Source organism: Serinus canaria, chromosome 1 (genome assembly GCF_022539315.1).
Source record: "Serinus canaria isolate serCan28SL12 chromosome 1, serCan2020, whole genome shotgun sequence".
Lineage (NCBI taxonomy): Eukaryota > Metazoa > Chordata > Aves > Passeriformes > Fringillidae > Serinus > Serinus canaria.
The window spans coordinates 108,874,377-108,898,875 of NC_066313.1; the positions used below are offsets into that span (position 1 = coordinate 108,874,377).

A 24,499-nucleotide genomic window follows, 5' to 3' on the forward strand; every position below is an offset into this window, starting at 1 on the left:
ATGTGTCTTGTTCCAAAAGAACATGAACCAACAAAAAAACAACAGAACAACCCCCAAAATACTCCATGGTATCAAATCACTCAGCTGTCTCAGCTCAGACTCAGAATGTCTGGCAGCCTTTACTGTTAAATAAAAGTTAGAGATATGTCAGAAAAAGAATCCCAAGCATCATTTTTCCTGTCTTGATTGCTCCAGCTCTGCCTTTTAGAGGATACTTTTCTATCTGCCCAAGCTGCTTCTGACACTCAGCCAGCTGCTTCCTCGTGTGTGTGACCAGCAGTGCCCAGCCCTCAGCAAGGTAGGTTTTCAGTGCTCCTTGAAGATACACCTCTGCCTTCTGGGGACCTTTCTTCCTCCTTGGAAAATGAAAAAATGAGCACAGAGCAATATAAAAACCTTTGCAGCCAGGAAAACTCTCTGCATCTTTACTCAAAGTGCTGATGGGGGAGGAACAAACTGCAGTGAACCATTATGATATTGAATTTTCTGGTAATAGATCTACATATGGGCCTTCCTTATTGCAATTCACTTCAGCTAGTAGAAATGCAATTAATGTCATTATTCCATATGCAGATCTACCCCAAGTCAGAGCAAAAGAGGTGAAGGAACCCCCCACAAATGAAACAAAAGCCACCCAAAGCTTCCGACAGTTAACTAAAAATTTGCTTACTCAAAAATTTTAAAGCAGAAGAATACTTCAATGAAAATTTTATCACCACACAGCAGTTCCATGGCAGTCTTTAAATCTAACATTACTCCCTCTGGTGAAAATTTAAGTTAATTTAGGAGAATCTGTTGCAATGTGGAGATCAGACTGTTCAAGTGAATATTGGTGGGAAGCAAGCCCCAACATATTTTCAAAAAAACCCCACTTATGACTCCCAAATTCTTCTAAATGAGAAAAAAAAAATGACACTGAAAAATGCAGGAGGTTTTCACAGTGGATTTGAACAGCAGGGATAAAAACAAACAAAAAAAAAATGGAAATCAGGAATAAAATCACTGTTTCACAGGAGGGGAAAGAATCACTTTGCAATGATAACCTCAAACATTAAATGGATTATTCTCCAAAGACATGTTTCCTGGCTTTTTTTAGATAGATGCAGCTCATATATGTAGTTAAGGTAACAACTGCATTTACTGTAGTCTGCTTGCTAAGGAGGCCTCTGACTTGTTTCAAAGTTTACAGCTATCTTTCCCAGCTTTTTCTCCCCAGAAGAAGAAAGGATCAAGCTAAAGAACACAGAGCAGTTAAAGGTAAGAGTACAAAATCATGAGGTGAGAATTAAGGTTTGATAAAAGAGATTGCTAATTTTTTTTTTCCCCTGAAATACAGCCTGAAATAGGATTTGTTTACATTTTAAAAAATACTTTTTAAAATTCCTGTTGAATTATAGCATATCTTCCTCAGGGATAATTTTCAACCTTTTCAAAGGCAATACATTTAGGACATTTTAAAGAGTCATTTACATATAAAACTCTGCCAAGTCCTTTCCCACAAGCTTAGCTGAGCGAATTCTTCCAATGTTTGTGTACATTTCAATGGTGGCATGGGACAGATCCTGTAGAAAAGAAAATAAACCATTATGAGCTTTATGTATTTTTGGCAGCTGTAGGATTATTTCACACAAACTCACAGCCAGAGACCAAGTTACTGCAACAAAATGCCCAGAAAGATTCACATTTGCCCTGTGCAAAAAATACACAGCAGTTTGTAACAGGTCACCTTCACTGCTCCTGCAGCTGGTCACATCCCAGATCTGTGAAAGTTAAGTTATAGTCAGAATAATTATTTTCACAAGAGTGCCTTAAAGGAATTTTTCTTGCATTCCCAATTTGAAGTTTATCCCTCATCTTTAAGCTTTAATCTCCAATGCAGCCACAGTGCCCCAGTGTCACCTTCCTCCCCTTGCCTTAAGCTTTAATAACAGCAGCAAACCTTTCTCACAAAATTAGCAGTTACAACAAACACGCTGTGTTCAACCATCCAAATTCTTTCAAAAGTCCATAATAATCTCTGGCCAGATATGTAAAAATATAAAAAATTACATCCCATCATGACAGGATAAAGGGGAATGGCTTCAAACTGAAAAGATTTTTTTTAATGCAAATAAATTATCTTAGGTGTGTCAGTGAATTTTAACTAATTCTGTGTTCTTGTCCACTGAATACAGGAAAAGATTAAATATAGGTACACATAAAATGTATATATTTACATGACAGCTACACAGAAAAGTGTAGTTTTAGAGAGTATCTGATATCTGAATTTCCACTGCATAAAAGTGCAGTCATAAATAAAAAGAGAAATGGCAATTCTTCTGGCAAACACTAGAGATCCCACTTAGTTTCTTAAATTTAGGAAGTTACTTCTGAGCTTAGCAGAGATCTTCAGGTACAAGTTGGAACTGAAGAGGTAAGACAAGCTGGCAATTCTCAAGATTTTAATTCTGATCCAGCTACACAGCTAATCCTATAAATAAATGAAGAATAAAAGTGAAACCCAGTATCTTCAGACAAAATGTTTTGAGACTTTTTCTTTTGATAAAACTTTGAAATATTGAGTATCACATAGTTTCCATATTTCAAAAAAAGTATTCAATTTTCCTTCAGGTTTTCTCCAGGAAACCTTATTGGCCATATGCAAATATGAGAAATTGTAAAGGAAAATTATTTAAGGAAAAAAAAAAAAAACCCAAGCAAAACTGGTTTGAAAAAAAACCACCAAACCAAAAAAACCCAACAAAAACTGTCAAACCAAGCCCTCAAAAAATCAAACACATTCTTGTGACAGTCAAGAGTTTTTTGTTTTATTTAACAATCTTCTATTTGAAAAAGAAAACCAGCAAAATAAAAAAAACTGAAATCATTACAATGGCTCCACAGCTGGGGAGCTGTCAGGAAATAAAGATGCACAATATTAGAATCCTCATTGTGCATCAATCTATGCCAGGTACAACCCTATTATCCACAGATGTCCCACAATTTATATCTATTAAAAAAAAAATCAACAGTATAACTTTAATCATGTAATACTCATTGCAAAATGCAAGCCCAGCCCATTTAAAAGGAAGCTGAATTCACACATCAATATTCTTCTGGGAAAGAGTCAGTTAATTCTGAGTTTGGGATAGCAGAACATGACAGCCATGACATTGGCTTTTTTAATATCTAAGTATACCTACCCATAGATAATAAACTCCAGCTCATAACTGTAAATATTAAAGTTAATGCAAATATTTGAAACTTGGGGCTCCTACAGGGTTCCAGCTGTTAAACAAATCAGCCTTGATGCATTCAGTGTGCAAGAAATAACCTTTGATACCAAAACATGGAAATACAAATTTATGTTCTCAATGTTTCTTCTCAGGTTTGAAAACCCTGGCCCTATTTAATCTACAGTGCAAACATACACAAAACTAATATAAATAGCCAAGACTCATACTTACTAAGTAGTGTTTTTCAAAAGCTTCTACAGATGATAAGGCCTCTTTGAGTTTCTTGTAAGGGCTCTGTGATGCATTGGCTTTGGAAAAAAGCAGGACAAGAGGTGTTACTTATAAACATTCATTCTGAGAACAGCACCCCCCACATCCATTCCCTGCTTTTTCTCCAGTAGAAAGTGGAGAGAAAACTATAAACTAATATCACTTTGCAGCTCCTGCAGGGGCAGGTTATCTATCTGCACACAATCAAGGATGCTCCATTTGTTTTTCCTATAATTTTATATTACATATTTGTCTGAAAGCATTAAGACCTTAATTCAAATCCAGTGCTGTTCAAGACCAATCACCTAAATGCTGATAAGTGGAGCATTGATGGAAAAACTTATACTTGCAACAGTAAGGAGATGCACTGGTAGTTTGAAATACTAAATAGGCATGAAAAGAACTTGCAAGAGATAAAGTTCTATCAATGTGTGGGCATATGTAGGGATACTTAAAAATTTGTATTACTGATGTACTTGTATGCTGTGCATTTCAGACAATGGCAGCTACTGAAGGAATGGCACCACTCCTGGCAGTACCTGTTTCAGGGCGTTCTGCTCCCAGCCCTGCTAACAGATCCACAGTCCTGTTAAGGTCTTCTGAATTGGGTCCCTTCTCTGACACAAGTCCACACAGGTAACCCAGAGATTTTAACTGTAAGAGAAGCCAGATGCTTGCTTTCAATAGGCTGTAAAATCAATATAAAACTTCTCTTATTCTATTACATTGTTCCATTTTCATTGCTTTCATATTATGCTGCTTATAGGATCTCAAAATTAACTGTTATTCTCAAAGTATAAAGTAACTCATTAAGGAATTAAATTGTATATAAGTTACTGACTCAAATATTGGAACTTGTGCCTACACACACAGATCCCTACATGCACAACACATAATCTGAATAAATCCTTGTGGTTTTCAACACAAACACAAAGCTTGAGATGTTCAGCAGTTATGACCAAACATTATTTCTAATAGCTGTGTCTGTATTTTTTGAAAATTCCATAATCAAGAAAAGCAGGCAAGTCTGCAGTACAGTGATTAGGCAGCTTGCAAATTCACCTGAAGTTTTGTATTCAGATGAAAACCTTCCTGAAAAAGAGATTAGCACAGCTAACAGTGTTAACTACCATAAAACCCCTTCTAGACAGCAGCTGGTGGCTCAACACCCAGAATATTGTCTTAAAGAAGCTCTCACCTATTGGCCATTTGGTTAATTTACTTGGAAAACTCAATCAACTACTGAGGTAAGCCTCAGCTTGTCACATAAAAATGGGGATGGACATTAATCTTTTTTTTTTATTTATTTTAAACTCCACTTAATTTTGTTAATTTAGCAATTTAGTTGCTAAATTTCTTCATTCAGTCAATTTCACCTTGCTGCTACTCATTATCCTAAAATTCTTCCTTTTACCCTTTGTGTTAGAAACATGATGGAAGGGAAGAACATTTCCAGCTCATGATGGATTTTATTTTCCCTAGAAACATGTAAGGATTATGGGAAGAATCTGATGCACCAATTGCCATTTTAAACAATTCTTTGCTTCCTTTATTCTGACCTCCACCCCCCTCATTTTTTTTAGCAATAACTCTTCAAGGTGAAATTTCATTTCCTTGCTTTTGTAATAAAACAAGGACCTTAAGGGCTCAATTAGAGGATTATTAAGTCTACTGAAACATGAGCAAACTATAATTAAAATAAAGAGCAAATATTCTACAGACTATGCAAACAAAAGGGTGAGTCTTCAAAATATGTTGGTCTTCAAAAACATCCAGATACCACAGTAGACTATGTCAATAGTTTCTGGAGTTGACCTTCTTTCTAAAATGTTTTTCAGCAGTGAAAAGCAGCAGTAATCTCAAACATCACCTCTCTCATAGGGACAGAGTAAGTGGAACTTGAAACATGGATGTCTCATGCAGACTAAACTCAAGACAATATACAGAACCCAGTATTAAATTCCACAATAAAAAGGACAAATCTGTTCCAGGGAAACAAATATTCTGTTTCAACATTGTAATACCACTACCCCAACACATCATTCACTCACCTTCTCTGTGGCATAGCTCCACAGGCCAACTGTGTGGGAAACATTTGCATCTATTTGAGCTCTATCACAGCAGCCTTCTATTCTTTGTAATACTTCCAAGCAACTCAAAAACACCCAGCAATCCAAAGCTCCAGGAGGAACTGAGACCTGGAGATGAACAGATAAAATTAACTAGGAAATCAACCATCATCAGATGAGAAAATACTTCAGCAAAAGTACTTTTCTTGATACAACACAGCAAAACCACTTGGAAGAGTTTACTCTCAGAATACACAAAGCACAGCCCAACTCTTGCTGCCTCCTGAATAATTTATACATATTAGTTCATGAGACATATTAACTAGAGCTGATACATTCATCAAGATGAAAGAGAAGGAAAGGAAGAGTAATAGGTCTTGGAAAAATTCCAGAAGTCTCAAAACTCAGCTTAAGGAAAAGAGAGCTAGGAAAAATTTCTGTAAATAGACTACTACTTTCCTAAGGAGACATCAGTTCTAAATGAGACTGAAATGAAAAGTATAAAGAAGTGCTAAAAACCTGAAGAAAACAAATTAGTCTCTAAGATACCTTCACAAAAATAAGCTTATTCATTGAAGGATAAGAAATCTCTCATGGACAATTAATTAAAAAATGGAGATGAAAACAAGCAAAGGAACACAAAACAAGAAAGACAGAGAAAGACAAGAGAGTCTAATACTAAAATATTTTGAAGAATTTAGATAAAGATGAGCATAACTAAAGACATGGAATATAGACACAATAAAGGTGTTTCAAAATCCTGTTCATGATAATGCAAAAATGTTCCTTTTAGAAAGACTATGGAAGTCCTAAAACCCATAATAAACTAAGTGACTAATGGGATAAGAAAGTCCAAAGCATGAGCACAATGAACTCCGAGAAATAACAAAGATCTGAATTCTGAAAGAATTTTCAGGAATACAAAGATCCTAAGAAGAGAGTAGTTTAGATTTCTGCTGTGTGTTCAGTGGTGTCAAGCCATGTTAAGCGGTTTGCCTGTATTAAGAAAAAGGATTCCAACAGGGATAAGTACAAGCTGTGCACATTAAAGTGTCACTGTCTCACAGTCAGAACACTGCATTCAGTTTGGATCACCACAGCAAGACTGGAACAGCAGAAATAAGAGAGAGTGCAGAGGAAAACTCCAAACACTGGGGGCACAGGACAGACCTGGGGTGCAGCAAAAGGGGAACTGTAGGAAATGCCTTCAGAGATCTAGAAGGCTAAAGGTTGGAAATAAAAAAAAACAAAACCACAAAATGCACACACAAATAATACTATCTTTGGGAATTACACATTAGTTTGAGAACACATGAAGGTGTCAGGAAAGCATCTGAAGGAGATTTGCAGCTTTTAAATGCAGATGAACAGATGGAACTTACTACAACGATGTCAGACAGGCAAAAGTTAGCAGCTGCTGTTATAATGGCACAGATAAAACTAACAGAGTACCCATGGGATGAGGACATGGCTAAGCCACAAAGTGATATTCAGAAATAATCTCTTCTTTTTGTTATAGAGGATAAGCCCGCATAACAGCATAATAACCACTCTGCCTTGTTTCCTCCAATACAACACTGCCATAGATCTAAATTATGGGAGCTACAGTTCAACAGATTGGTAATAAATCCATGAAAGAAGCAGGCAAATGACTACCAGTTTAGACAATAACTTTCCAGGTGAAGACTAAAACACTTTAACGGAACAGATTTGGTTCCCAGATGTGATGTCTCCAAATTTCTTCCCAAAGACATCCTCATGATGACACAAACAGCTGCAGCACAATTGATATTATAGCATCATTTTGGTAACTCCCAGCCCAGCCCTTATTGAATGCTGGTCACTGACCGCTAAACTTGAGAGATCTCCTTAGGTCATGATTGTATTTGCTGGGAATTGCCCTGACAAAGGCAGGAATGATGAATCTGACTCCATGTTCTCAGAAGGCTAATTTATTACTATATTATATTATAGAATACTATACTATACTATACTATAGTAAAGAATACAGACAGGATACTTACAGAATGCTAAAAGGATAATAATGAAAACTCGTGACTCTTTCCAGAGTCCTGACACAGCTTGGCCCTGATTGGCCAATGAGTGAAAACAACTCATACCAGAATCCAATGGAACAATCACCTGTGGGTAAACAATCTCCACACATTCCACATGAGCACAACACAGGAGAAGCAAATGAGAGAAGAATTGTTTTCCTTTTCTCTGAGGCTTCTCAGCTTCCCAGGAGAAAAATCCTGGGCAAAGGGATTTTTTCAGAGAATGTGAATGCCACAGATCATCACTGGATGAAACAATTCACATAATGGAACAGATGACACTGACTCACTTCCAACAGCTTAAGCTCCTGCACACAGTTGTGAAGAAGCTCCAGTGCTCGCTGGGAAACCTCCCATGGCCTCTGCAGGAAGATTAACAAGGTGCACTGCCGGGAGAACAGGTAACTGCGCAGGTCCAGCAGCGTCGCCTCTTGGTTCTGGATCAGCTCTCTCTTCTCCATGTCTATTGGCTTCCGCAGAATTAAACCATTCCAGCTCCTCACTGGCTGGCAAAAAAACGTCAGCCAGTTTGCACCATCTAAGTAAACAAAGTTAATGTCCAAGAATCAACCACTGCTTTCTAGGAAAGCCTCTTCATCCTCTCTCCAGAGGCTATGAGCTGCCTTAGTCCTTTCCCAAGTTTATCATGTGGATAAATGACTTAATGTCTTAGCTTCAAAAAGCAAACCCAAAAACCACCAAAACTTCCACAGCGAGGTAAGATAACTGAATTTCACATTCATTTCCCATAGGCATTTTGCCTTCATTGTATGTTTGTTATCAGTATAGCAGCAACCAGTCTCTAATTTATTTATTAGCAATTAAGCCTACCTGAAATTCAAAACAAACAAGCTTTATTTGCTTAAGTATTTCTCACTCAGCCATCATGGATGAATGTGCCCCCACTTCTAGGTAGTGCATTGGGTTCAGTCAACACAAATCTATTTCACTGCAATTACTCCTGCACTATATTTTCACCAGATTCATAAAACATATCTGATTAAAGCTGTTATATAACAGCATGTGCTTTAGCTCATTAAAACAGTTTAAAGCTATTTGATACTTCTTGCACAGTATTTTTTCTTGAAAATGAAGTTAAATCTTCTGTAGCGCAGATTAAGCACCTATTTCTATTAAGTTTTGCAGTGATTACCAAACATCTTGTGCAATTTGAGGCAACACTGAATGCACTTTTCCAGGAAGCTCTTTACTGAAAAACCTAGCAGTAAGCTGTAAAAACAGCAGCTGTATCTCAGCCAGATCAATACTTGTGTCATTTCATAGTTCAGGGCTCTGGTTGTAACAATCATCCCATTAGAGCAAAACACTGGTTTTCATTAAAAATTGCTTCTAAGCCTCACAGACAAGAAACAAAATTTTGGTAAGACTGTAACTGATGGACACTTGTGTTTATACACAGCACAAAACAAGAGCACAAACTGCCTGGTGCAGCCTCCCTGGGACTGCCCAAAGCACAGGGCTGCTCAGCACAGTGAAGGAATTCATGTAGTCAACATTTATTTCACATTTTCAGACACTTACCACCAGCCCCAAAGTTGACAACGTACTGAGAGAACAAGGCATCCAGCTCATCATACTGCACCAGGGCATCCTCAAACTGCTGCAGCATCTCAAAGACAAAGGCCAGCTCTTCCTTTTGGCACACAAGAAATACAGGGAACATGTTATTGACATTATTCACGTCTGGTATTAGAGCCTGTCCTCAGTCCTTATCCATCCACAGAGCTCCAGGAACTACTTTTTCTAATGTTCATTTCACACATATAAGAAAAACCTGTCATTGGAGCAGATTTCTTCCCAACACAGGGAGGTCCACAAAAGATTAAATCATACAGCTCTGCCAGTAAATTCTGATGTGTATCCAGATCCTGATTCACTACAAGATATTGCTCATAGATCTATTAAAAGTTTGAATTTAAAATAAATAAATGAATAAATGCTGAAGACTCATCTCCCATAATAGTACTGATTATTTCCTCTCAGTATACACCATGAAGCCATCAACTGCAGTGCATCATAAATGGGGTTTTTGTACACAAAGCCAAACTGCTAAGTTGAAATGGCCTCAAAATAAGCTATATCCTATGCAAAAGACAGCACATGCAGTCAAAGGAGACACGAGGGTGCAGTGGAGTAGAGATCAGCATTGTACAGGGACCAGAAAATTCCAAAGGAATCAAGATATTGACTTGTATCAAACAAGAGGTTCTTGCTTTTCTCTAAACAAGCTAAAACAAAACTCTATTTATAAGTACATAAAAAATAGAATTCATGGCACTCTCTATATAGATTACTTCAAAATAGACACTTTTCTAAACATCACCTCCATAAATACTGATAACAATCTGAAGAAAGAAAACAGCAGCATTCATATTAAATACCAATTGTGAGTTTGAGTGTGTATGCACAGTAATGGGACATTTACCCCAAATTCAAGATCAACTACTAAAACACTTTTTACATGCAATTCATTTGCTTCAATTGGGGTTCATAAAATTTTGACAAGCCTGAAGAGATTCTGTTTTTTTAACAGCAGGAAACTGTATTACTGCATTAACTGTATTAAAAGGTATCTCAAACCTGCTGCAAACAGGATCCAAAAATGCTGCTTTTAAACCAGTCTCCATAATTCCTGCCACAGCCCTCAAACAATGATCAGAACATTAAAAGGACCAGAAATCCAACCACAACAAAAAAAGCACCATTTTTAAAACTAGGACTCAAGGGTTTTCTTCTTGAGTTCTTCTTCAATATCAAGAGACTCTTACCTGGACCATGAAATACTCGCAGAAGCTCCACCCTGGCTCAGTCCTTTTCTCTCTCAGAGTCCTCATGTCATCTTCAAACTTGCCTAAGTTTTTGGTAAAGGACATGAGAAGCAATGTCCTGAGTTTGGTCAGGAAGGCATTCCAAGATTCCTGAGAACGGGAAGAGTCTTTCAAAGGGTCAGAAAGTACCACACATCTGTAAAGAGATTGATAAAATTCTATTTGAGGAGGAAAACACATAATGCACATATAAATGCCTAGCTGAATACTGTGCATTCCTGACAAATTCAGAATGAACAAGATTTAGTTTTTCATTCCACATTAATCAGAGGGAAAAAAAACAAGATAAGGGTTATGCTTGTTTGTTTGGAGGCGGCCATGTTGGGGTTTTAGGTTGTTTTTTTTTTCTGGTTGGGGCTTGGTAGCTTTTAGAAAACTTTGTCATGTGATATAGTTTATGAGAAGAGTTAAGTGTTTTACCCAGAATGAGCACTCTAAAGCCTTTTTTTTTTTTTTAAGCAAATAATGGATACATTATTCTAACTACTTAAATATAAGCAATGCTGTAGCTAACCTAGAAAAGAAAAGTCTGCCTAGCAATACAAATTAGCAGAAGAGCAAATATAGCTACTCCTGGTAAAGATTATACAAAATACATATCGGGATCTGTTAGATCATATATAGTCAGCCTTTCCTAACTCACTTGAAATAATCATCCATAATAGATTCTTGAAATATTTCTATCTGGTTTTACACATCCTATGTGCTAAAACTTCCTCTCCCTTTCTCAGAAAATAAAAAGATCCCATTAATTTACAAATAAATCAACTTTTTTAGAACATCTTACTTCCTCAGTTTTTCTATCAAAATTTATTAACATCCAAAAAACTAATGATATCTCTAAAGACAGGAAAATCTCTCATCCAATTAAAACACTTTTTCTGGTTAGAAAATCCTATTTTGTTGCAAGAACAGCAAGAACAGTTTCATACACTCATTACTATTTCCTTAGAATGAAAACATCTGAACAAACTGGCCTTATGTCAATTATCTCAGAGTGGAAAGTTGATTAAGTGAACAGCAGAAAGTACAATGGCAAAAAATAATTCATATTCCCCACTCACCTCACTCCCACTACCTGCAACTCTGGTAAGACTTTTGCAAGCACCTAAGCAAACAAAAAAACCTGAAGGTCTAAAAGCTGATTAACATCACACTGTTCCCCTTAAACCTCTCTAAGCCAGGAGGAGATACTTGAAATCTGTTTGACACACATTTCAAAGCTGCCTCAAATCCAGAAAAACTGAAAATAAAATTTCTCCCTTTATTCTTTGTGCCAGCCTCCTTCAAAGCACAAATCTTACAGAGCCACCAGTGCGAATGCTGGACATCAAGGGAAGTCTTTAAATGAGCAAGGAATGTCTTGTACATGTAGCTTTATAAATCAGCACACTGGTCAAAAGATGAAAATGTTTGAAAGCCCAAGAATGCTCACCTGTCACTTTGCTTGTTGCAGAAGTCATTCCTTATTTTATCTACTATAGAGGTTCGGGGAAGGATATTGGTTTTGTTCTTTTTCTTGGCATCACTCTCAACCACCACAATCAGCCAGTCCACTGAGCTGTGAGCTTTGAGAACGTTCTGCCACTTGGTGATGTCATCCTTGACTGTGGTTTTGTACACTTCCGTGTCCTGGGATGAGAAGTGGTGAATCATCAAATCAAACAGACATTCTGAACAATTTCAAAAGGCAAGTTTTGTTCCAAAAGAAGGCAAACAGAAAGATATATCAAATGGAATTAGTGACAGTAAGTTCACTTACTGAAAAAAATCAAATTAGGTAAAGCATAGTAAAATTCTAGTCTTTCAATTTAATTCATTTCCAGTATTTTAGTTAATAGCAAATACAGTAGTTGGTGCATTATCATTCTTTAGATGACTCAAATTAAGACTTTTAAACATCATTTAAGCTCTTATTTTACACCTTCTGGAGCTTTACAATAAAAACATGCTTGAAATTACAAAGCTGAACTGTTTATTCTCACATAGTGACAGAAGTGTGATATTTCCACCTTCTGCACTGCTCAAATCTCAACCCGTTCAAAAGCTTTTTCATAAAAATGATTTTTTAAAAAAAGCAGAAGCATTGTTTTCAATTATTTTGCTTCTGGATTGGTGTTACACAGATAAATACAGGTAATTCTTAAGGCTGTTCTGGATTCTTTTTGACTGGTCACAGATCAGATGTCACCTGTGTCCTTCAAGTGGATAATTAATTCACAACAGAGGCAAACCAAAAGGCAGTGAGCTGGAGATAAACAGGATTAAGACATTCCAAATCTTGCCTGGTTAAATTGCTGATATCCACCAGTACCTGACACACACAGAAGATGGAACTAAAGAAAAAAAATGTATCTTTAGATTTCAGAGCACCAACAGATCAGAACTGAACTACCCTGGCCACATTTCTGGGTTACAAAGAAAGTGCACTGTGCCACTGCAGTATCACTGTAAGATCCTGGGGAGTTTTGTGACAAAGCACTGAAAACAGGTTATTCAAATGCCTGTCCTCTTAGTGTCAAGTAGCATTACAAAAAGATACTGCTCGTGGCAAGAAATGCTCAAGCTAAGTTTTGTTTCAAGCAATATATCAGGTATGGATGATTATGCAACCCAGACTTCATTGGTTTGACTTTCTGCTTGTGCTGTTATTTTCATTTGTTTTTCATGCTTATGTGAACAATTTCATTTTTAAATTTGAGTTTTTCCGAGTACTTACGCAACATTCTGTCCAATAAATATGAAGGAAGGGAAAAGTCAAAAGGGCTTTATTCCCCTCTTTGGGTAGTAGCTCCTCTTTAAACTGAACAAAGTTGGATTCCAGGTGAATCATCTTCGGAGCACGGCCGTAAGACCTACAGAGTTTAAAAACTGAAATTAGTGGACAGACTAGAAAAATGAACATGTGTTGTGGGGAAGAGAAATAAACTGTAATACTCTGGCACTGGAAACCCACAAACTACACTCACTGCAGTTGGTATAAAGTCAAATAAAATTTGGTATTGCTTGAAATGAGAAAAAAGCTCCTTTTTGAAGAACAGCAGTTAGAAGCTCTTCAGCTTTCTTTCAGTAAAAGATTTTCTGTATCTCTCGGACAAGTTGAAAATACTAAATAAGAGAATTCCCCAAAAATTTTTTCCAATCACAAAACATCCAAATATATTAAATGCATTTCTGAGGGGAAATGCATCTAAATCCCTGTGATTTCTACCTATATTCTCATTGAGAAGAAAGCATACCACTTTCAGAACACAGCAGCCTAAATACATCAAAGCACACCAAGACAAACCCACAAACCACAAAATCAGGAAGAGAAACACAGGATTACTATCTTTTTTTTTTAGGCTAAGCTGAAGGTTTGAAAAGATCATCCTGAAATGCACAACATTCACTTTGATTATCTAATTTCTCCAATTTCTTCAAGTCAGTTGCTCTGTTCAACTCAATTTATCGTAAGAGCTCCTCAGAACACAACAAATACACATTTACCCAGGTCAAAACGAGACATTGAAACAGAATCACAAAATAAAATGTAAGTTTACCTCCTCCATTCCATGGGTTCTCTAGGAAGCTGCTGAGAAAGTGTAGGATACAAGGAAGTAAATAAATTCTGATCTCCAGCACCTGAAAATGAAAGGCATTAATATATTAGCATGTGCAAATTATAGAATGTATATTAATATGCTATTCTACTAATGGTCTGCTGTTATTCAGAATATTTAATTTTGTCTGCTATGTGGAAACTGGAGTCCAGCACTGAACTAGATTTTTTTAAATCACTCTCAAGACCTAATACAACACTTTTAAGCAGACACTGTTACAAACCTCTTATTGTGATTTTCCACAGAGCCACATAATCTATATACCAAAGAGAGTATCATAAAGCTGGTCCAACTCCAAAAACAAAACAAACAGCTCCTTAGCTGGAGTCATTGGTAAAAGAAAAAAGGAAAAAAAAAGTGTATTTAAAAATCTTCTAGAATTTAGACTTCCCAAACCAGAAGACAGGGTAGAGAGTGGTTCCCATAATTCTGTAGCTGGGCCTACACTGAGAAAATTTGGTTTAGCACATGTTCTGTGTTTTACTGGATATGATTCCTCTCTCCTTATTTGCTGGGACTGCTGTTACTACAAAACACCTCCCTGACTACCCCACTGTTCTGCAGAAACACGAGGTCTGTTAACACAGTGCAGGTCCCAAACAACGACATTAAATACAACACCACTGCAGGAGCTACTTAGATACAAGTCAGAACAAAATGCAGTGTTTACCACATGAAAAAAAAATGTATTACCAGTAACCTTTCAACATAATTCCTCAATTCTCTTAGGTTCAGGGAGGATATGACAAGGACAAGACATTAATTAAGATTTTAACAGCCTTACAGCCAATTCTGCTACTTCCTGGTGGTTTTTCTTTTCACAATCATTCTGCACACCAGAACAGGAAGACCTTCTCCCCTTCCTGTGGAACTGGAAACTGCAGAAATACCTGACATCCTTTCTTCTCCCTCCCACCCCCCAGTCTCACATCCAGGCACAAAGTCAGGCATTGCCTCCACCTTCCTTTAACATTCTTAAGCTCATCTTAGAAATACTTTTCCAGTCCATTCTCCCCAATTTTCTTATCTATATTATTATTCTCCCATATAGCATTTTGATTACCAGCACTAGCAGAATTCTATCACCACACAATAAAGTATATTAAAAAATTAAAGTTTAAGAGTCTGATTAAGAACAAACAAAACCAGCTTTTCTGATGTCTGACCACATTAGCTATTATTCAACAATGCAATTTCATAAAATAGCTAAAAAACAAAACAAAAACAATTAGTACTTTAGTCCTGTCTCTCCAGAAAAGAACCTTATGCTTGATCCTTCACCTTCATGCCATCTGAATTAAGTGTACCATACCACATGCTATTTAAGACCACAAACAAATGCCCTGAATGAATACTGAAACAAGTGTTAGTCATAGTGTTAATGCTGTTTTATACCAAGCTACACCTCTGTGAGCCAAGCTGAGAACAGTCTATTGATTTGCAACTCATTACTGCCCACAGAGAGTGAAACATGGCTTAGTGACTTAGCAGCAGCACGATGACCACATCAAAATGAGAGCTCAAAATCTGCTGGAAAGAACAAGCCACATATTTTATCTCTGGAGTATAGCAAAGTAATTTTTCTACACTGCCACAAAAATAATCTAGAATTCAACATCTTAAGTAAAAAGGACTACTACTGAATACAGAGGAACTAAAGGATAATGTGAAAGCACCCTGCTATTCAGACAGACACATCACATTATCAGTTTAAAACAGGTATATTCATTTTAAAACCAGTCAGCTTTTCCTCCTGCATTGGTTTTGAGGGCATATCAAATACACAGAAGAATGTGTTTTATGATCAAGGCAACACAGCCCTCTAGGATGAGAAGAAAAGTGAGAACAGACCTTCAATGTGAAATACACTGGCTGTCTTTGAACACAGACCAAAGCTGCTACCACGTATTTCACACACCCAAAGGGCTGCAACATTTCATGTTCTGCTCAACTGGACCCTGTATCTACTGTAATCAGCATGTTTGAGCTGATCAAGCCAGGAACAGTAAAATGAAGATATCAGCAGGCAACACCAGCGCAGCACTGACACAGGACCAGCACTGATACCAGTAAGTATAGCAAGGAATTGTTAGGGTTGTCAGATGCACAATAAACTGTGCATCTGACAGTTGAACTGGGTGCTGCTGGGCTGCAGGGAGGGAGGGGAGCACTTCATTGCAGAGAGACAAGAGCACAACCTGTAGAAATAAGAGAATAGAAAGTCCCAAAAGATCACTGTTTCTGGAGTGTTGTTGAACAAGATTCCTACAGCTCAACAGACCCCAAGTGTGGCAGAAGTCTCATTCTCTTCTCTATGTATATATGCCTCTGATGCCTCAGTAGCTGGTATATTTATGATCTACTTTCCAAAATATTAAAAAAAAAAAAAAAAAAAAAAGGAAAACCAGTAAGATGGAAAATAAAGAAGAAATAAAGGATAAAATACAAACAATACCACTACAGGAATTTCTGCTTGCATCTTACTGAATTCTATGAATTTAGAATGAAACATTCCAAAGCCCCAAGTAACCCTAGAATTCAAACTTAGAGCAAACCCCAAAGAGCCTGCACAAAAGTCTGAGAATTACTTCAAAGATTTTGTTGTAGGACTTTTTGTCATTTTTTGCGAGTTGGTGAGGAGGTTGTTTTGTTTGAGGTGTCTTGGAAAAAGAGAGAAAAAAAAAAAAAAAAAAAAAATGATGACTCAACCGTATCAAATTCATTTCAGTGGACTGGTCTCAACACTAAGATCCAAGCCAAACCATGCTATGGCTGTCAGTAATGGGGCCAGAGCGTAAATGATTATCAGACACAACTGAAAGGGACAAGGAAGGATGTGCATATATGGGAAGGAAAAGTAATTCTGGAATCCTATCATAATTAAAATCAAGAAGCCTTCTAGAGAAGGGTTTTCATATTTCAGAACCTACTAGCAAATAAGACTGAAATACCTCACAGAGATGATAACTAGGGAGTAACATTAGAGTCTGACAACCTCCTGGAACACCTACCTCAGCTTTTAAACCATGTATGCCTGAATTAATCTACTCCCCACCTGGATGTCAACAGACAGCCCACAAATACAGAAAGAACACAGAGACTCTTTCAATGATACCACACCAAATACAGGGTGCTTCTGCACATTAAGTGGTAACACACAAATACAGAAAGCAGTAATGTTCAAGTGATATATGTTAAAAAGAAATACCCCAGGAGAAAGAGAAGAACAAAGCACCTGTTTCCTTTCTTTCTACATGACAAAGTTCAAAGGGTAGGGCCTTTGGCACTTATCTAAACACTTCCCCTGCTGTGGGTGGAGAATGGATCGAGAGCAGCTCTGAGGAGAAGGAACTGGGGGTGTTGGTTGAGGAGGAGCTCAACATGGCCAGGCCACGTGCACTGAGAGCCCAGAAAGCCAAAAGTGTCCTGGGCTGCATCCAAAGCACCGTGGGCAGCAGGGGAGGGGGGAATTCTGCCCCTGTGCCCCACTCAGGTGAGACCCCACCTGCAGAGCTGCCTCCAACCCTGGCATCCCCAACATGAGAACAAGATAAACCAGTTGGAGTGGGACCAGAGGAGGGACACAAAGATGCTCAGAGTGCTGGGGCACCTCTGCTATGGAAAGAGGCTGAGAGAGGGGCTTGTTCAGCCTGGAGAAGAGACTTCAGAGTCCCTTCCAGTGCCTAAGGGGCCTCCAAGAGAGTTGGCGAGGGACTTTGTACAAGGGCCTGGAGTGTCAGAACAAGAGGCAGCAGCTTCTTGAAAGAGGGTAGATTTGAACATCAGGATGAAATTCTTCCATGTGAGGTTGGGCAGGCCCTGGCACAGGGTGCCCAGAGAAGCTCTGGCTGCCTCATCCCTGAGAAGTGTTCAAGGTCAGGCTGGACAGGGCTTGGAGCAACCTGGGAGAGTGGAAGGTGTCCCTGTTCATGGCAGGGGTTTGGAACAGGACAATCTTTAAAGTCTTTTCCAATCCAAACAATTCTGTGATTCTTTCCTCCTTGTCTTTCTTCCTGACATTTTGGTAGATCAAATCAGTGCAGCCTTCCTCCCTTTCCCCTTTCACTATCTAGGACACTTGTTCTACTCTAAATTTATACAGGAACAGTGAAAACCAGAATGACCACCTAACCAGGACTTCCAAGGGGAACATGCATTCTTTGTAGCAGCTGTCTAATACCAAAGAACCATAAAATAATGACATTTTTTAGGTTCATGCCGGCCTAAAACCACCAAAACCCCCAATATATTTTTTCCTAACAATTTCCAAACTTCTTAGATGCTTAGAGACTTTGTCACTATAGTATCTACATACATCAAAGTGATTTTTTTTTTCTCTAGAGGAAATTACCCTAACCCACTAACTACACAGGCTGTTTAAAACAAAAACTCCTGAGGTCAGATGACTAAAGAAGACAAATATTTTCCTTTGATACCAATGACAAGCCCAGTCAACTGAGATAAAAGGCTTTGAATACCTTTAAAAGAACGCAGAGCCAAGACTACACTTTGGTGTAGTTCCGTTTGGGTTTTATCTCCAAGTATCACTCACAGCTAAGCCTTCTGACCCCACTTACTTTTCCACTAGTAAAAAGTTCTACTATGAATCTTTTTCCTTAAATCACTAGCATGTAAGAAGTGGATTTACCTGAAGTTTTGGTGAGGTTTTTATATTTACATATTTTAAAGGTCCTCTTCTCTCCTAACTCAAATTCATACTCAAAAGAGGTCTAAAAACCAAAACAAAACACAGCTAAATTGCTATATAAAAACTATAGCTGATTCACTAGAAGAAAATCCTTTTAGCAAAACTCCACTGCTGCACTTCTGAATCTCTAAAACAGGTTTAAACTAACAAGAATATGCCATTTCTTCTCATGACAAATGTTTAATATTTAAGCACAGAACAATGTATCAGCTACACAACAGTGATGACTTACAATGCAGGCAGGAGTTCTGGTTGAGAACAGGGGAAATGAATTTATAGGATATAGCTGTTAAATGGTCTCACTAGCAGCAAATCACTCTAATCACTTGGGCTACATCCTGCTTCTTGCTGGCACATCTTTTTATTACATCTATTTACAAGTAACAGAAGAACTTTTGAATCAAGCTCCTCTAGTCCCAGAACAATATTCTTAACTGCAAGTATTTATTTTCACTACAAAAAGATGCAAAATTCTTCCCTTTCGCTCCTTACCCCTTACTTTTATTAATCTTTCTGTTCCTGCTGTAGATAATTGCAAACATTTTCTCTTCTTGGGCCTACAAAGCATTTGCTGATGGTTTTTCTATTGCTGTATCACAGCACATTCTGAACATGGACCAGATAAAAATGATGCACACCATTCTCTCCAAAGATTATACACAGAGTCCCTAATGCTAAAAAAGATTATTGACAGTGACAGCAAACATGCAAGCACACAATATAAACAGACAGAAGACAATATAAATAGATACTATGAGCTGATAATGGAATATTCCACAACTGCATGAAGATAATTACAAAAGAACAACTTGTTAGAAAAGCTCCGAAAAACCTAATAATTACTTCATTTTTCAGAATTGCCTTTAGTCTCCAGCCTCCTCTTCATATGGATAGAGCTAATAATTTAAGTGCAAATCAGCTACATAAGGATGAGTTCTTTGGCTGATATATATGCGCAACAACATAATATTGAAGCTCCAAAGACTTTCTCAAAGTTTTAAATAGGATTCCTGAGAAGAAAACAACATTGTTTGGGTTTCCTAGGAAAGCAAGCTGCACTGGCTTAGAGATTTTGTAAAGTCAACATTTTACAAAAACTATTGAAGTTCAAGATGTTTGATGCAAACACTCAACTTGCCTCTGAAAAAAAACAAAAAAAAAAAAAATTAATGAAGCTAAAAATAATCCTTCTACAGGAGTGAGAAAGCATTAAGATGACTCAAAACACTTTGTAAGCTTTCCAGGTCCGGTGGCAATGCAGATAAACTGCTACAAATGAGTTGAGAGTTTACAAAGTAACCTGCCAGAGAGAGCAGAACCACAGCTGGACAGCGAAATTCCCCAGCGGCTTTGCAATCTAGTAGGACTGACAGTGTAAAAAATATGGCTCAAATTAATTTGGAATTGAGTCATCATGGCACTCAGTCCTACCTGACAAGAGTGATTTAACACTCAGGGGTGCTGCCATACTGAGGAAAGGGAAAACACATAAAGGAACAGCAGCTTTCGGTGAATATACTGCTTTTCCCATACTTGGAAAATATGGTTGTCTGCATGCTTAGAGAAAGGGTCTCCAGAAGTTTGTCATGCCTTGCCATATTCTATGAATCTAAAAACTCTCTGTTAAAACTTCAGGTGTTTCCAGTGAGGCAAACACAATAAAAACAAGGCTAATTCACTTACACACAGCTTCGGAGGGCAAAGTAATCAAATTACAGCACCAACATGAAAAAGGTACTGACAAAAACTGCATTTGCAACTGGCATCAGATGTCCAAGACACATGGAACCTGCCATTTCTTCCCATAGGCCAAAGCCTGTACACAGGGTGCTGAATTCAGGGTTGTGCCAATATAGCAAATAACTACTGTTAGAATATAGACTAACTCATTGACTTGAAAGCATAATTCTCTTTACCAAAGTAGCATTCCTTTCAGAGCACTGTCAAATTTATTTCAAGTGGGTAAAAACTTTAGTTTACAAAACAACTCTGGTAGGCACAACGTTGAAAAGAAGTTTCACTAGGAACAAAACTCCCTCTTCAGTTCTTTCTAATTAAGAACAAACCCTAAGAGTTAACAGGAATTATTTCATGATGCAAAAGCTGACCTGACAGAGATTCATCTGAATCTTGTCGCAAAAGGAAATACTTCTGTTCTGAAAAGCACCCTCATTTCACCTTCACTCTTACTTCACACATCAGAACCCAGCCATCCTCTCACAGTCTGTTTTGACCCCATGTGCCCCTCCTGGGTGGGACACTTATCCCAGACAACTCCAACTGCCTGAAATTGGAACCACAGACAAAAGATAAACTCTCTTTGTTGTGTTTGTAACACCATGGCTTTTAATGTGTTTTGCAACAACCCAACACCTAGTCAATCCTCTCCCTGGAAGGCCAAGCCTCACCTCTCTGTAAATCTCTGGCAATACAATGCTCAGAGGAGCTTCCCTTCAAGTAAGTCACTATTGGTGAATGCACTTACTTGAAACACTACAGTCTCTAAATACTCCACTTCTCTGAACAGAGAAGAAGAGAAACTAAAGCAGTTACAGTAAAATGCATTCCCCATTGCAATCAAATGTTATGGTTTAAAATGTAGCAAGTCACCTGTACTACATTCACCAGAGAGTTAAACTCTGAGCACTTTTGCTGAATTAACTTTAACTCCTGAATTAGGCTGTCTCAGACCAAGCCATTCCAGTCCATACCCATAAAGATATTACTGTTGTGCTTGTCCAGGGCAACAGAAATTATTTCCTCAATCCAGGAGTGAGGCATACAAGTGACACATAATGCTCACCTCCTATCTCATTTTTAAGTCTGCTGCTACCATACTGGATGGGGATAAGAACAAAACATTTTACAACCATAATGTATGCTAACTCACCACATAAAATTAATACTGTCTTCAATATCAGACAACTGGGCTTGATTGAAACCTGGTTAAATTTCGTGCTTGGAAGTTTGAAAATTCCCTTGTACAGAGACCAGAGTTCTTTTCAGCACCCACTAAGAAAAACCCCAAGATTTTACCCAGAGGTAAAATTCTGTGTACTTCAACAGACTAAAATGTTACTTAAATCACACAGGAACAGTGCAGACTGACCTGCACCACCAAGTCCCCCTGCCACACACATAGAGAATCTCCAATGCTGAATACACATAAAGCCAGAAAATCTAAAAGGCATGCTCCCACAGCCTGAACAGTAGCATTAGCACCAGCAACTATATCCTCCATATGTTTCTGATATACACATTTTTTCTGACTTTAAATCTGAAGTGAAATGGATTTCAAAATTCTTGAAATAGGTGAGTAGAGAAGATTCAGTACAGATCCTGTTCACTTCAGCTTATGAACTGCATTCAAAAAAAGGAGAAAAAGTTTAAGACAGAAAAAAGCACATTTCTAAAATAGTCTGGACAAAATATATACACACAGAGTTCCACAATTATACAGCTACAAGGTTACAGATGGATACTTTTTCTAAGTAAGGTCTAAGACCTTAATCACCAATAAATGCTTACTCTATAATAAGACCACACAGAACTGTGAAACAAGTTTCTATTTCACAGGCACATAAAGCATTCCTAGTGTACCAGTGATAAAATGCAAATATGTATTTTGTTACATCATCAGCAGAGATACTTCTTTCTAAGACCAGCCACTGGCTACCTTTTGTTAAAAAAGAAAAAGCAGAATTCTCTTTGCTGATCTCATTCCCTTTACCTTTTTATTAACAACATTATGGATGTAGTTAGAATAAAAAAGACTATTCCAGTTGGAAGGAACCTACCAGGATCGTCTGGTCCAACCACATGCCCACTTCAGGGCTGACCAAAAGTTACAGAACGTTAAGGGCACTGTCCAAATATCTCTTAGACACTGACAGAATTGGGACAGACTTAGACACCTCTCTAAGGAGCCTCTTCCATTGCTTGACCCCTCTCCCGTTAAAGAAATGCTTCCTAAGGCCCAGCCTAGTCCACGTGCTTGTTTTAAGAGAACTTTGAGTGCACCCCTCTATACCTGTAAGAGCAGGAGGGATCACGTTTTTACATCAGGACCACCTGCCTGTCTCTGATACCTGAAAGAACTAATTCACAGCTGGAAGCAGGAGATCCCGTTTTAGTTAACTAAACCTTCCCAGGGATGGAACCAAAGCAGTTTAAGATTAAAGTGTAATGTCAGTGGGCAGGCATCAGTGGGATCGCCGCAGAGGATGCCTCCTCGCAACTTCTCTTAGCACCAGCAAAGCCACACAGAGCTCGCTGGCAGGAAGTTTGGGGTTCACCATTTATTCTCATATTCTACCCTCTTCCCCTAAACACCTCTGAGCACGATATTCGGCTTGTTATTTACTACAGAAACAACCCCAAGTTTGCCCACTAGCATCAGAAAGGGGGGGGAGCAGTGAAGAGGCAAACCCCGCCATCAGATCCCTTTCGCAGGCGCCCTGTCCCCACCCGGAGCTGCGGGAGCCCCCCAAAACCAGCCACCGGCTCCTGCCTCCCCCCGGGCCCGCCGGGGACACCGGCCGGACCCCCAGCCCCGAGAGCAGCAGCGGCGGGGACACTCACAGGTCACGATGGGCTTGTTCTCCATGGTGTAGATCACGGGGGGCTTCTCCCTGCCCTCCTCCTCCTCGGCGGGGTCCATGAGCGGGCGGGGTCGTCAGCCCCGGCTCCCCCGCCCGCCCGGCGCCATGGAAACACCGCCGGGGGCTGGGACGGGACGGACAAGCCGGGCCGGAGCGGGGGTGGTGCCGCCGCTGCCGCCCCCCCCCCCCGCCTCCCCCCCCCCCCTTCCCCGCGTCCCCGCAGCGCCGCTCCGGAGGGGAAGGCGGGCGGGAGAGGCTCATCCGCTTCCTGGATCACCGGGCAGGCATTACCGCTTCCGGGGAGCGCCGCCGCCGGGGAACCCGGAAAAGGGGGAATGCGGCGGTGAATGAAGGGGAAGCGCGGCCCGGGGACGGGGAGGAGGGTGCCGGCCTGCCGCCCCCGGCAGCCGCGGGGAGCCGGGGCGGGGCTGCCCCTGAGGGACGGCCCGAGACGCCTGAGGGGCAGAGCCCCCGGGCCGCCCTGAGCGGTGACAGCCGGCGTGAGTCACGGAATGGTCGGGGTTGGAGTGACCTCTGGAGATCGCTCAGTGACTTCTGGAGATCTCTCAGTGACCTCCGGAGCTCGCTCAGTCCCCCTCAGGCAGGGTCACCCAGAGCAGGTGACACGGGAACGTGTCCGGATGGGTCTGGAATGTCTCCAGAGAGGGAGGCTCCACACCCTCCCTGGGCAGCTCTTCCAGAGCTCTGCCAGCCTCAATGGGAAGAAGTTCCTCCTTGTGTAGGGGTGAAACTTCTCGTGGTTTAGTTTATACCCATTGCTTCTTGTCCTGCCGCTGGACACCACTGAGGAGTCTGGCACCATCCTCTTGGCACCCTCCTGGGAGATATTTATATGTATGGGTGAGATCTCAGCCTTGTCTAGACTAAACAGGCCCTGCTCCCGCAGGCTTTCCTCATAAAAGAGATGCTCTTTATTAAAATGAATATTATTTAAATTCGTTTCAGGAGTTCTGTGAGTCTTTGGTGGACTTCATGGGCACCAAAGGACTTCGTGGGCCTGATGTGTCATTCCCATGGCTGTTCCTGGTTAGCTCAGTGGGAGTAAGTGCATTACGGATCATATTTTCCATTGACTTAAAATATATAAGTGAATATGGCCCTTGAAGT

The 24,499-nt window shown here is 39.4% G+C and overlaps 1 protein-coding gene across 1 annotated transcript in view; it reads right to left on the reverse strand.

Moving 5' to 3' along the window:
• TRAPPC10 (trafficking protein particle complex subunit 10) overlaps positions 1 to 23,551 on the reverse strand; it is a 37,675-nt gene extending 14,124 nt beyond the window's left edge. The window contains exons 1-12 of the mRNA XM_009089592.4: positions 23,352 to 23,551; positions 14,003 to 14,084; positions 13,180 to 13,315; positions 11,896 to 12,092; positions 10,401 to 10,596; positions 9,154 to 9,265; positions 7,902 to 8,149; positions 5,537 to 5,683; positions 4,025 to 4,139; positions 3,447 to 3,523; positions 1,471 to 1,562; positions 216 to 356 (exon numbers count right to left, since the gene is read on the reverse strand). Coding sequence (XP_009087840.1) covers positions 216 to 356; positions 1,471 to 1,562; positions 3,447 to 3,523; positions 4,025 to 4,139; positions 5,537 to 5,683; positions 7,902 to 8,149; positions 9,154 to 9,265; positions 10,401 to 10,596; positions 11,896 to 12,092; positions 13,180 to 13,315; positions 14,003 to 14,084; positions 23,352 to 23,430 — 1,622 coding nt within the window. The 5' untranslated portion in view covers positions 23,431 to 23,551. The remainder of the gene's footprint in view (positions 1 to 215; positions 357 to 1,470; positions 1,563 to 3,446; positions 3,524 to 4,024; positions 4,140 to 5,536; positions 5,684 to 7,901; positions 8,150 to 9,153; positions 9,266 to 10,400; positions 10,597 to 11,895; positions 12,093 to 13,179; positions 13,316 to 14,002; positions 14,085 to 23,351) is intronic.
• Between the last annotated feature and the right edge of the window lie 948 nt (positions 23,552 to 24,499).